The sequence below is a fragment of the Leucopleurus acutus genome (assembly GCF_964270905.1).
Source record: "Leucopleurus acutus genome assembly, chromosome: X".
NCBI classification, from domain to species: domain Eukaryota; kingdom Metazoa; phylum Chordata; class Mammalia; order Artiodactyla; family Delphinidae; genus Leucopleurus; species Leucopleurus acutus.
Window position 1 is genome coordinate 65,202,001 of NC_139148.1, and position 13,783 is coordinate 65,215,783.

The 13,783-nt window shown below is 35.4% G+C and overlaps 1 protein-coding gene across 10 annotated transcripts in view; it reads right to left on the reverse strand.

The window, feature by feature from the left end:
* ATRX (ATRX chromatin remodeler) overlaps positions 1-13,783 on the reverse strand; it is a 248,863-nt gene that overhangs the window by 42,160 nt on the left and 192,920 nt on the right. For all 10 annotated transcript variants that reach the window (XM_082865330.1, XM_082865334.1, XM_082865333.1 and 7 more), the window contains one exon: positions 12,051-12,159. In XM_082865330.1, the coding sequence (XP_082721456.1) occupies positions 12,051-12,159 (109 nt within the window). The remainder of the gene's footprint in view (positions 1-12,050; positions 12,160-13,783) is intronic.

The window sequence follows — 13,783 nt, forward strand, 5'->3', positions numbered from 1 at the left end:
CTTTTGCTGCATCCCATAGGTGTTGGGTCATTGTGTTTTCATTGTCATTTGTTTCTAGGTACTTTCTGATTTCCTCTTTGATTTTTTCAGTGATCTCTTGGTTATTTAGTAGTGTACTGTTTAGCCTCCAGGCGTTTGTATTTTTTCCAGTTTTTTCCCTATAATTGATACCTAGTCTCATAGCGTGGTGGTTGGAAAAGATACTTTATATGATTTCAATTTTCTTAAATTTACCAAGGCTAGATTTGTGCCCCAAGATGTGATCTATCCTGGAGAATGTTCCATGAGCACTTGAGAAGAAAATGTATTCTGTTCTTTTGGGGTTGAATGTCCTATAAATATCAATTAAGTCCATCTTGTTTAATGTATCATTTAAAGCTTGTGTTTCCTTATTTATTTTCATTTTGGATGATCTATCCATTGGTGAAAGTGGGGTGTTAAAGTCCCCTACTATGATTGTGTTACTGTTGATTTCCCCTTTTATGTCCATTAGCATTTGCCTTATGTATTGAGATGCCCCTATGCTGGGTGCATAAATATTTACAATTGTTATATCTTATTCTTGGATTGATCCTTTGATCATTATGTAGTATCCTTCTTTGTCTCTTGTAGTAGTCTTTATTTTAAAGTCTATTTTGTCTCATATGAGAATTGTTACTCCAGTTTCTTGTGATTCCCATTTGCATGGAATATCTCTTTCCATACCCTCATTTTCAGTCTGTATGTGTCCCTAGGTCTGAAGTGGGTCTCTTGTAGATAGCATATTTATGGGTCTTGTTTTTTAATCCATTCAGCCAGTCTATGTCGTTTGGTGGGAGCATTTAATCCATTTACATTTAAGATAATTATCAATATGTATGTTCCTATTACCATTTTCTTAATTGTTTTCGGTTTGTTATTGTAGGTCTTTTCCTTCTCTTATGTTTCCTGTCTAGGGAAGTTCCTTTAGCATTTGTTGTAAAGCTGCTTTGGTGGTGCTGAATTCTCTTAGCTTTTGCTTGTCTGTAAAGGTTTTAATTTCTCTGTCAAATCTGAATTTGCTGGGTAGAGTAATCCTGGTTGTAGGTTTTTCCCTCTCATCACTTTAAATATGTCCTGCCACTCCCTTCTGGCTTGCAGAGTTTCTGCTGAAAGATCAGCTGTTAACCTTACAGGCATTCCCATTTATGTTATTTGTTGCTTTTCCCTTGCTGCTTTTTAGATTTTTTTCTTTGTATTTAATTTTTGATAGTTTGATTAATATGTGTCTTGGCGTATTTCTCCTTGGATTTATCCTGTATTGGACTCCCTGCACTTCCTCGACTCGATTGACAATTTCCTTTCCCATATTAAGGAAGTTTTCAACTATAATCTCGCCAAATATTTTCTCAGTCCCTTTCTTTTTCTCTTCTTCTTCTGGGACCCCTATAATTTGAATGTTGGTATATTTAATGTTGTCCCAGAGGTCTCTGAGACTGTTCTCAATTCTTTTCATTCTTTTTTTCTTTTTCAATTTATTTATTTTTGGCTGCATCGGGTCTTCATTGCAGTGTGTGGGCTTCTCATTGAGGTGGCTTCTCTTGTTGTGGAACACGGGCTCTAAGCACACAGGCTTCAGTAGTTGTGCCTTGCGGGCTCTAGAGCGCAGGCTCAGTAGTTGTGGCACACGGGCTTAGTTGCTCCGTGGCCTGTGGGATCTTCCCAGACTAGGGCTCAACCCATGTCCCCTGCATTGGCAGGTGGATTCTTAACCGCTGCGCCAAAAGGAAAGCCCCATTCTTTTTTTATTTATTATGATCTGCAGTAGTTATTACCACTATTTTATCTTCCAGGTTACTTATCTGCTCTTCTGCCTCAGTTATTCTGCTATTGATTCCTTCTAGAGAATTTTTTATTTCATTTATTGTGTTGTTCATCATTGTTTGTTTGCTCTTTAGTTCTTCTATGTCCTTGTTAAACGTTTCTTGTATTTTCTCCATTCTGTTTCCCAGATTTTGGATCATCCTTCCTATCATTACTCTGAATTATTTTTCAGGTAGACTGCCTATTTCCTCTTCATTTGTTTGGTCTGGTGGGTTTTTACCTTGCTCCTTCACCTGCTGCATATTTCTCTGTCATCTCATTTTGCTTAACTGTGTTTGGGGTCTCCTTTTTGAAGGCTGCAGGTGCATAGTTCCTGTTGTTTTTGGTGTTTGCCCCCAGTGGCTACGGTTGGTTCAGTGGCTTGTGTAGGCTGCCTGGTGGAGGGGACTGGTGCCTGTGTTCCAGTGGATGAGGCTGGATCTTGTCTTTCTGGTGGGCAGGACTGTGTCTGGTGGTGTGTTTTGGGGTGTCTGTGACCTTATTATGATTTTAGGCAGTCTCTCTGCTAATGGGTGGGGCTGTGTTCCTGTCTTTCTAGTTATTTGGAATGCGGTGTCCAGCACTGGAGCTTGCTGGTCGCTGAGTGGAGCTGGGTCTTAGCGTTGAGATGGAGATCTCTGGGAGAGCTCTCACCGATTCATATTATGTGGGGCTGGGAGGGCTCTTGTGGTCCAATGTCCTGAACTTGGCTCTCCCACCTCAGAGGCACAGGCCTGACACCCAGCCGGGGCACGAAGACCCTGTCAGCCACACAGCTTTTTTCTCTTTTCCTTGGTGCTTCGTCTAGTTTCACTTGCTCGTAGACTGTGGCGTGCAGAAGCCTTGCCCTGGGTGCTGCAGACCAGAGTTCCTAGTGTGAAAATCTGAACAGACGTTCTTAATTTTAATGAAGCTCACCTTATCAATCTTTCCTTTTATTGTAAGCAGTTTGTGTGCCCTGTTTATGAAAAATTTCCCACTACAAATCAGGAGAATACTCCATACTGTTTGTCTTCTAAAACCTTTATGTTTTAGCTTCAACACTGACATCTATGAACTACTGTGAATTAGTTATCAGGAAAATACAGATTAAGACTATGAAGCCTTATTGCTACATATCTATGACAATGGCTTAAAGAAACAGACACCAGGGGCTTCCCTGGTGGCGCAGTGGTTGGGAGTCCACCTGCCGATGTGGGAGACACGGGTTCGTGCCCTGGTCAGGGAGGATCCCACATGCCGCGGAGCGGCTGGGCCCGTGAGCCATGGCCGCTGAGCCTGCGTGTCCAGAGCCTGTGCTCCGCAATGGGAGAGGCCACAACAGTGAGAGGCCCACGTACCGCAAAAAAAAAAAAAAGAAAAGAAAAACAGACATCATCAATTGATAGTGAGGACAGATAACAAATGAAACAGGTACTCCACTAGCTGGAGTGCAAATTGGTACTACCTTTTTGGAAAAATGTTTTGGCAGTATAAGCTAAAGCTGAATATGCACATACCTATTACATAGCAATCCCACTTCTAGACATACATACACAACACAAGCACATGCATATGTTTACTCTAAGACAGATATAATTCTTTAAAAGTGTAATCTTGGGACTTCCAATTCTGGAAAGATGGAACAGACATGCTGTTCCCTATTCCTCGCCATAAGTATAGCTAAAATGCCTGGATATTATATATAAAGTGAACATAAGATTTTTCTGAAAAGTGAGGAGAAGGAAGCATACTGGCTTGGGACCTAAGACAGAACATGGCAGTGAGTTCCACAGGCTTTCTTTTTGCCTCATATATTCCAGACTGAGTGTTGAAGAGCCCAGCAATCTGGAAATATCAGTGGGTGCTGTCAAAATAAATCTCCAAGAAAAGTCTTCTCTCTCTAGCAAAAGGACCAAACGAAAGGCAGACTAGTAAGACAGAGAGCTTTAAAACAACAACCATTTGACTCCAGTCAAATGGTACAGAAAAAATGCAGTGTACCTCCACCCCTGTCACTAAAGGCTGAGTGGGAAGCCCAAACTTCTACCCTCATGTAGTTGTAACAAGGCATACTGCCAGACAGTGCTGTCAGATACGTTTGAGTTAACCAAGTCCTCCCACCAGCCCAGCAGTGTCAGATAAGACCACATAGGGATCCAGGATATCCACCCCCACCCAGTGGTTATAAGAAAAATCCTCTCCCCCACTACTGGGTTGGTATCAAAGGAGGTCTAGTGGAGAATCAGGAGTTATAACACAACCCATACAGAAGAACAAAATGGAAATTTGAGAACTGAAAAGTACAGTAACAAAAAACTCAATAGATAGGCTCAACAGTAGAATGTAGAGAAGATTCAATGAACTTTGAAAACAGAAGAACAGAAATGACCCAATCTGAATAACAAAAATCAAAAAAAAAAAAGAAAGAAATAACAGAGACTCTGGGACCTATAGGACTATAATAAAGATGTAACAGTCTTGTCATCAGAGTCCTAAAAGGAGAAGAGAAAAGAAGAACAGGCTATAAAGGTATTCAAAGAAATAACAGCTGAAAATTACCAAAATTTAGCAAGAAACACAAATGTAGAAATTTAAGAAGCTGAATGAAACACAACGTAAAACCAAAGAAATCCATGCCAGGACACACCACAGTCAAACTTCTAAAATCTAAGATAAAGAAAAACTCTTGAAAGAAGTGAGAGAGAAACAGGATCTTAATGACAGGAGAAAAAGCCAATTTGAAAAACAGCAGGTTTTTTAAAAATTAAAATATATCTGACATAATAACTTTGTGTAAAATTAAGGTATACAACATGTTAATTTCATACATTTATATATTGTAATATGATTGCCATTGTAGTGACAACTAAATTCCGAGGTTACATAATTATTTCTTTTTAGTGGTTGGATAAATTAAGTTCTAGCCTCTTAGCAAGTTTGATGATTATAATAAAATATTCTCTGTATCATTAATTGGTTCAGCCACTATGGAAAACAACATGGAGGTTCCTCAAAAAATTAAAAATAGAACTACCACATTATCCAGCAATTCCACTTCTGGGTATATACGCAAAAGAAATTAATACAGGATGTCAAAGAAATATCTGCACAGTCGTGTTTACTGCAGCATTATTCACAACAGCCAAGATACCAAAACAACCTAAGTGCCCATCAGTGGATGAATGAATGAAAAAGATGTGGGATATATATACAATGGAATATTATTCAGCCAAGAAGGATATCTTGCCATATGTGACAACAGATAAACCATGAGTACATTATGCTAAGTGAGATAAGTGAGACAAAGACAAGGATTTTATGGTATCACTTACATGTAGAATCTAAAAAAGCCAAACTTGTAAAAATAGCCAGTTTTAAGAAATCATGGAGGCTAGGAGGAAGTGGCACATTTTTCAAGTGCTAAAAGAAGAGAACTGCCAACGCAGAATTCTATACCCAGTTAAGATATTCTTCAAAAATGATGGGAAAATCAACAAATTGTCAAATAAGGGTACTCAGAAAATTTGTTGCCAGTAGATCTGCCCTAAAAGAATGGCTAAAGGAAGTTCTCTTCTTTTTTTTTTAAAAAAGGAAATTATAAAAGAAATATGAAACATTAGGAAGGAGGAAACAAAAATGAAAAGAACAAAAATTATGAGTGAATAAAATAGATTTTCCTTCTCTTAAGTTTTCTAAATTATATTTGATGGTTGAAGAAAAAATTATTATGGTTCCTAATCTATTTATGTAAAGAAAACATTTAAGATAATTATAAAGGGGAAAAAAAGAAGCAAAGGTTTCTACACTTCAATCAAAATGGTAAAATGATGACACCAGTAGACTATGATCAGTTATGTACGTATAATACTTAGAACAACCACTATAAAAGTTATACAAAGATACACTAAAAAACATTATAGAGGAATCAAAATGGAATTCCAGAAATTGTAAAAGTAACCCACAGGAAGGGTAGGAAAAGAAATCAGAAGCAAAAGAAAACAGAATGAAATAGAACAAACTGAACAAAAACTAAAATGGCAGCCTCAGGCTCTGTATTAAATGTACATGGTTGTACACCTGAAACTAATATAATGTTATATGCCAATTATACCTCAGTAAAAAAAATTGTAAATGGTCTATATGCACCATTTAAAAGAAAGAGATTAACAGAATGGGTAAAAAAAAAAATAATGCAACCATACGCTGTCTACAAGAAACTCACTTCAAATATAACAAAATAGGTAGGTTGAAAGTAAAAGGATGAAAAAAGATATAACAAGTAAACATCAATCAAAATAAAGGAGTGGCTATATTATCATGAAATAAAGTATGTTTCAGACCAAAGAAAATTATAAGTAATAGTGAGGGACATAAATGTGTATACAGTAAACAACAGAGCTGAAAATATGAGAAGTAAAAACCTTGAGAAACAGACAAATCCACAATTATAGTTGGAGGTTTCAAACCTCCTCTCTCAAAAATCAATAACCAACTGGACATAAAGAAGAATACAACAACCCCATTAAATAACAGGATCTGATCAACATTTATAGGAAACTCTGGTCAACAACTGCAAAAAATACATTGTTTTCAAGGGCCCATGTATGATATACCAAGATGTTCTATATCTTGATCCATTAAACAAAAAATAACAAAGTTAAAAACTGAAATCATAGAGTATATTCTCTGAACAGAACTGAATCAAACTAGAAATCAGTAACAGAAAAATAATAGAAATCTCCAAATGCTTGGAAATTAAACAGTTTACTTCTAGCTATGACTCAAAATAGAAGTCTCAAAAGAAAAAACACACTGAACTGAACGGAAATGAAAATAAAACACATCAAAATTTGTATGCCAGCTAAAGCAGTGCTGAAAGGGAAATTTACAACACTAAATGTTTATATTAGAAAAGAGGAAAAGTCTTAAATGAGTAATTTGAGGTTCCACCTCAAGGAAGTAGAAAACGAGCAAACTAAGTCAAAACAAGATGAAACTGAAAACAGAAAGAAAAAATAGAGAAAATCAATTAAATAAAAAGCTGGTTCTTTGAAAAGATGAATAAAATTGACAAACCTCTAGCAAGACTGACAAAAACAAGAGAATACACAATTAACAATACCATGAATGAAACAGAAGTTATCACTATAGATCCTAAAGCTATCAAAAGGATAATAAGGGGGGCTTCCCTGGTGGCGCAGTGGTTGAGAGTCCGCCTGCCGATGCAGGGGACACGGGTTCATGCCCCGGTCTGGGAAGATCCCACATGCTGCGGAGCGGCTGGGCTCGTGAGCCATGGACACTGAGCCTGCGCGTCCGGAGCCTGTGCTCCGCAACGGGAGAGGCCACAACAGTGAGAGGCCCGCATACCGCAAAAAAAAAAAAAAAAAAAAAAAAGGATAATAAGGGAGTGCTATGAGCAGTTCTATACATAAATTTGAAATGAACCAATTCCTCAAAAAGCACAAACTATCACAACTCATTCAATATGAAATAGATAATTTGAATAGTCCTATAACAATTAAGGAAATTGAATTAATGATTTAAAAACTCACAAAAAAAGAAATTTCCAAGGCCTGAAAGTTTCACTGGCAAATTCTACCAAAAATTTAAGATTAATTAACACAAATTCTACACATCTCTTTCAGAAAACAGAAGGGGGAACACTTCTCAACACATTTTATGAGGCCAATACCATCCTGATACCAAAATTAGACAAAGACAGTATAAAAACAACTGGATACAGACCAATATCTCATAAATATTCCCCAACAAAATATTAGCAAATAAAAGCCAGCACTATGTAAAAAGAATTATACATCATGACCAAATGGGTTTTATTCCAGGGATGCAAGGCTGTTCAGCTTGAAAATCAAGCTATGTAATATACCATGTTAACAGGCTAAAGGAAAAAAAATATTTATCAAATTAAATGAGAAAGAAAAAGCATGTGACAAAATTATACATCCATTCATAGTAAAAACTCTTAGCAAACTAGGAATAGAGATGAATAGCAGGGAACTTCAACTTAATAAAGAGTATCTACAAAAAATCTACAGCTATATCACAGTTATCAACACTGAATGCTCTTCTCTTAAGATCAAGAAGGCAAGGATGTCCACTCTCATCACTGCTATTCAACATGTTACTGAAGTTCTAGCCAGTGCAACAAGGCAAGAAAAGGAAACAAACTACATTCAGATCGGAAAGGAAGAAATAAAACTATCCTTACTTGCAGATGACACAATGATCTATTAGAAAATCTCAAGGAATCTATAAAACAAACTCCTAGAACAAATAAATGAGTTCAGCAAGATCACAGGTAAAACATCAACACAAAAATCAACTGCATTTCTACATACTACCAACGAACATGTGAAAAGTAAAATTAAAAATACAATATCACTTACAATTCCCAAAAAATGAAATATTTAAGTGTAAATCTAACAAAACATATACACGACTTACATGCTGAAAATTACAAAACAGTGATTAAAAACATCAAAGATCTACATAAACAGAGATACTATGTTCATGGGAGACTCAATATAGTAAAGATATCAATTCTCCCCAAATTGATGACAGGTGTAATGCAATTTCTAATAATTCTTGCAAGATTTTTATAGATTAGACAAGAGGATTCTAAAATTTATATATAAAGGCAAAGATATTAGACTAGCTAAAACAACTTGGAAAAAGTAGAATAAAGTGGGAGATATTGACTTGATACTAAGGCCTATTACATAGCTACAATAATCAAGACTATGTGGTAATGGCAGAAGGACAGATATATGGACCAATGGACTAGAACCAAAAAATAGTCCCACAGAAGTATAGCCAAATGATTTTTCACAAAAATGCAAAAGCAATTTGGTAGAGAAAGGATGGCTTTTTCAACAAATGGTGCTGGAGCAATTGGACAGCCACAGGCAAAAAAAAAAGAAAGAAAAAGAAAAGTGAACTCAACCGAAATCTCACATCTTATACAAAAATTAATTTAAAATGCACCTTATACTTAAATATAAAACGTAAAGCCATAAACCTTTTAGAAAATAACATAGGAGAAAATCTTCAGGACCTAGGGCTTAGGGAACAATTCTTAGACTTGACAACAAAAGCATGACTAAAACAAAAACTGACAAACTAGATTTCACCAAAATTAAAAAGTTTTGCTCTGTGAAAGACCTTGTGAAGGAAATGAAAAGACAACCCATAGACTGGGAGAAAATATTTGCAAACCACATATGAAAAATTACTCATACCTAAATTATATAAAGGATTTTCAACATTCAACAATAAAAAAGCAAACAATCCAGTTAGAAAATGGGCAAAAGATGTGAAGAAACATTTCACCAAAGAGCATATACAGATGATAAATAAACACATGAAAAAAATGTTCAAAATAACCAGCCATCAGGGAAATGCAAATTAAGACCACGAGATACCACTACACACCTATGAAAACAGCCAAGATAAAAAACAGTGATAAAATCAAACGTTGGTGAGGATGCAGAGAAACTTGATCTCTCACACTTTACTGAAGGGAAGGTAAAACGGTGCAGCCACTCTGTAAAACAGTTTGGTAGTTTCTTAAAAAATGAAATAATCACTTACCATGTAAACTAGAAATCGCACTCCTGGGCATTTATCCTAGAGAAATGAAAACTTAGGTCCACACAAAACCTGTACACAATGTTCATAGCAGCTTTATTTGTAATAGCCAAACCTGGAAATGAACAAAATGCCCTGCAGTAGACATTCAGTTTGTATTATACAAGCTGGTACATCCAATCCATTGAATACGACTATGTAGTAAAAAGGAATGAACTACTGATATACACAACAACTTGAACGAAACTAAAGGGCATTATTATGCTGAGTGAAAAAGGCCAATCTCAAATGGTCACATATACTATGATATAATTTATATAACAGTCTTGATATGACAATTATAAAGATGGAGAACAAATGAGTTATTGCCAGGAGTTAGGGATTGTGGCAACATTGGTGGTCAGGATGGGTATGACTATAAAAGGTCAGAAAGAGAGGAATCTCTGTGGTGATAGAATATTTCTGTACCTTGACTGCAGTTATGCTTACAGGAATCTCTACATATGTGATTTAAAAAAAACATAGATATACACACACATTGAAACAGTGCCAATTTCTTGGTTTTGATATCATAGGTAAGATGTAACCATTAGGAGAAATTAGGTGAAAGGGTCACAGTACCTCTCTATACTGTCTTTGTAAGTTCCTTTGACTCTAAATAAAATAAACTAAAAAAAAAAAGGCCCTGAGACTGTTAAAACTGCTTCCTCGCCACATAAGACAACATTAAGTCACTATCTTAAAACTTATTTTAATGTGTCTTTCTAACTGGTTAACAATGAACAGAATTATATTTATATTCTATTTCTGAACATTACTGAGTCATGAGAAAACAGAAGATAGGTAGAAAAACAGACATAATCTCTCACATTTGTGAATTTAATCCAGACAAGTTTACAGATTTAGCTACTCAAGAGTAACCCCTCAAATACATGGAGTGTGTGAGTGTGTGTGTGTGTGTGTGTGTGTGAGATATGTGTATGTGTGTGTGTATATATATATATATATATATATATAGACATACATGATGAATCTGAATCAGAGACACTTTCTGGCATATGTTTAGGAGGCTTAATTTGTTAGTGAAAAAGCCAAGCTGACAGCTCAACATCCACATTTCAATGCTGTTCCCTACTAGTTATCAAATATGACTATTATGGGACAAATCATATGCTATTACAGTATTTACAAATTTGGGAAACTGAGCAAGCCAAACGTTTAGATTAAATTTGACAAATTAGACTAGGATAATTCAATAAAATTACTTCTTTACACTCATGCACAAATAATAATTGTTTAAAACATGGTAAACAAAATATAAAAATGTACTTATTCTTTAAAAAGTTATGTAATCATTTTTAAAGTAACTTTACTGTACTCGAACAATCCCTTTGTAAGCTCTCCCAGACTCTACAGATTTTAAATACCTAATAAGAATATACTCCTCCTATGGTCTAACTGGAATTTCCCTAGTTTTAACCCCAGGTGTAGTTCAGGACTCTGTTAGAATTAAAACACGTTTTACACACAAAATATAATACCTTTCATACTTTAGAACATTTAGTAAGTCATATCTTAGCCATCTTTGCATTAAACTAACCCCATCTCTTCATCACTTTCTTAAAGGCAATGCTTTCAACGTGTATGTGTGTGCGCAAATGTTTATATGTATTATACACATAAATTTTTCTCTTCCAAATGCAGTTCAAGTATGTAATTGCTGATAGTTAAAAGCAACATCACCTATATAACACAACCTCTACCTGCAGTTGTTTAAAGTATATTATTCAAATTATTACAGTAAGTAAAGAGATCAAGAATACCTCGTTAACCTTAAGACACTCTAACAGATGTATCACCAAAGATGATATAAAAATGGCCAATAAGCACATAAAATGATTCTTGACATCAACTAACATTAGGGAAATGCAAATTAAAATCACATGAGATTCCATTACATACCTATTAGAATGGGTAAATTTTTTTATTTTTAAATATGATAATACCAAGGACGCAGAACAACTGAAACCCTCATAACATTGCTGGTGGGAATGCAAAATTGTACAACCACTTTGGAAAACAGTTTGGCAATTTCCTGCAAAGCTAAACATAAATTTACCATATAACCTGGCAATTGCACTCCTGGATTTTCATTTCACTTGGATAAATATCTATGGTCACACAAAACTTATACATGAATGTTTAAAGCACCTTCAATTTTAATTTCAAAACCTGGAAACAATTCCAATGTCTCTCAAATGGAAATGGTTAAACAAGCTACTCATTCACACAACGAATATGTCCATATAATGAAAACAAACCATACATCCATACAATGGACACATCCATACAATGGAATACTACTCAACAATAAAAAGGAGCAAGCTATTGACATATGCAGCAATGTGGATGAATCTCAAATGCATTTTGCCATGTGAAAAAAGTGAGACTGAAAAGGCTACAAATTGTATGATTCCATAAGTGAATTTCCTAAGGGGTGATGAAACCATTTTATATCTTGACTACATCTTGCATTTGTCAAAAATTATAGTAGTAGACACTAAAAAGAGTAAATTTTACTATATGTAGATTTTAAATGATTTTTTAAAAACTATACATTCAGAAATGCTTCCTACCTCACATTAGTTTCATCATTAAATTCTTCAGCCCATTTTTTCCTTGATTGAGCAGTTGTAGAACCATCTAAACGGTAATAGTCTATGTTTCGGAGCCACTTCCCTTCACCTGAAAATTCAACAAGAAAAGAAAAAAGAGACATATATTGTTATCCTAGTACTAAAAGATTTTCTTCCTTGCTTGCCATTTAAAAGCTGGTCATAGGCCTTCCCTGGTGGCACAGTGGTTAAGAATCCACCTGCCAATGCAGGGGACACGGGTTTGAGCCCTGGTCCAGGAAGATCCCACATGCTGCAGAGAAACTAAGCCCGTGCACCACAACTACTGAGCCTGCGCTCCAGAGCCCATGAGCCACAACTCCTGAAGCCTGGGTGCCTAGAGCCCATGCTCTGCAACAAGAGAAGCCACCACAATGAGAAGCCCGTGCACTGCAATAAAGAGTAGCCCCCACTCACTGCAACTAGAGAAAGCCTGCGCACAGCAACAAAGACCCAACACAGCCAAAAATTTTTTAAAAATTAAAAAAAAAAAGTTGGTCATATATAGTCAATTTGCATAGCAAGACAAATTTTTTAAATCAAGGGATAATTCATCATATTACAAATAAATTCACTACAGATTTCCTTCCAACAGATATTGAATAGCAAAGGTACTTTTCAAAAGTATTTCATCTACATGTAAATGTCTGAAAATATTTCCTTGATTAGAATCCTATAAAACTTTCAAAAGTATGATTAAGCTGTATTATGTTCATGAAGCTTCTTTTTAATTAAATCTATAAATGACCAGGTTTCCCACCTTGTTATCAACAAGTTGATACTAAACAGATAAAAACCAGAGACATAGAACACGTTTATTCATTCACTGAACAAATATTTACAGAATGCCTATTTATGTGCCAAAAAATATTCTATGATTTAGCCACAAATATCAGCATATGTTCCTATTTCATGACAATTACATATTTGTGAACATGTATGAACAAGTAAAGAACTGTGATTTTATAAGTTAAACACTGATCAGACATGTCAACATTTGCACAGTGTGGTAAAATTTTACCCAAGCCTGACATTCATACTAAAACACCAATGGATAAAGTACTTATGACACTTTTATATTTTATCATACATAATTTCCATTCTCATTTTTTTTTCATTCTAATTCTTTAACTGCAAACATAATACTACTACTTCCACTCCAAGCAAAATTCATATCATCACACCCTAGAGTCTTAATATAAAACAAGTTGACAACACTGAGATTTATGTCTTTCAGCAAACTTTTTAGTTAAATTCAGTACGTTAGTTTAAAAGATGCTTCTTGGTAGTATGGTCATTTTAGTAATGTTAATTCTTCTGATCCAATGGCCATACTACCCAAAGCAATCTACAGACTTAATGCAATCCCCATCAAAATACTCAGGACATTTTTCACAGAACTAGAATAGATAATTCCTAAAATTCATATGGAACCACAGGACCCCAAATTGCCAAAGCAATCCTGAGAAAAAAAAGAACAAAACTGGAGGTATCACCCTTTCAGACTTCAGACTATACTACAAAGCTACACAGTAATCAAAACAGTGTGGTACTGGCAGAAAAACAGATGCATAGATCAATGGAACAGAATAGAGAGCCCAGAAATAAATCCACATACCTATGGTAAATTAATCTACAACAAGGGAAGCAAGAATATATATGGAGAAAAGTCAGTCTCTTTGGTAAGTGGGGCT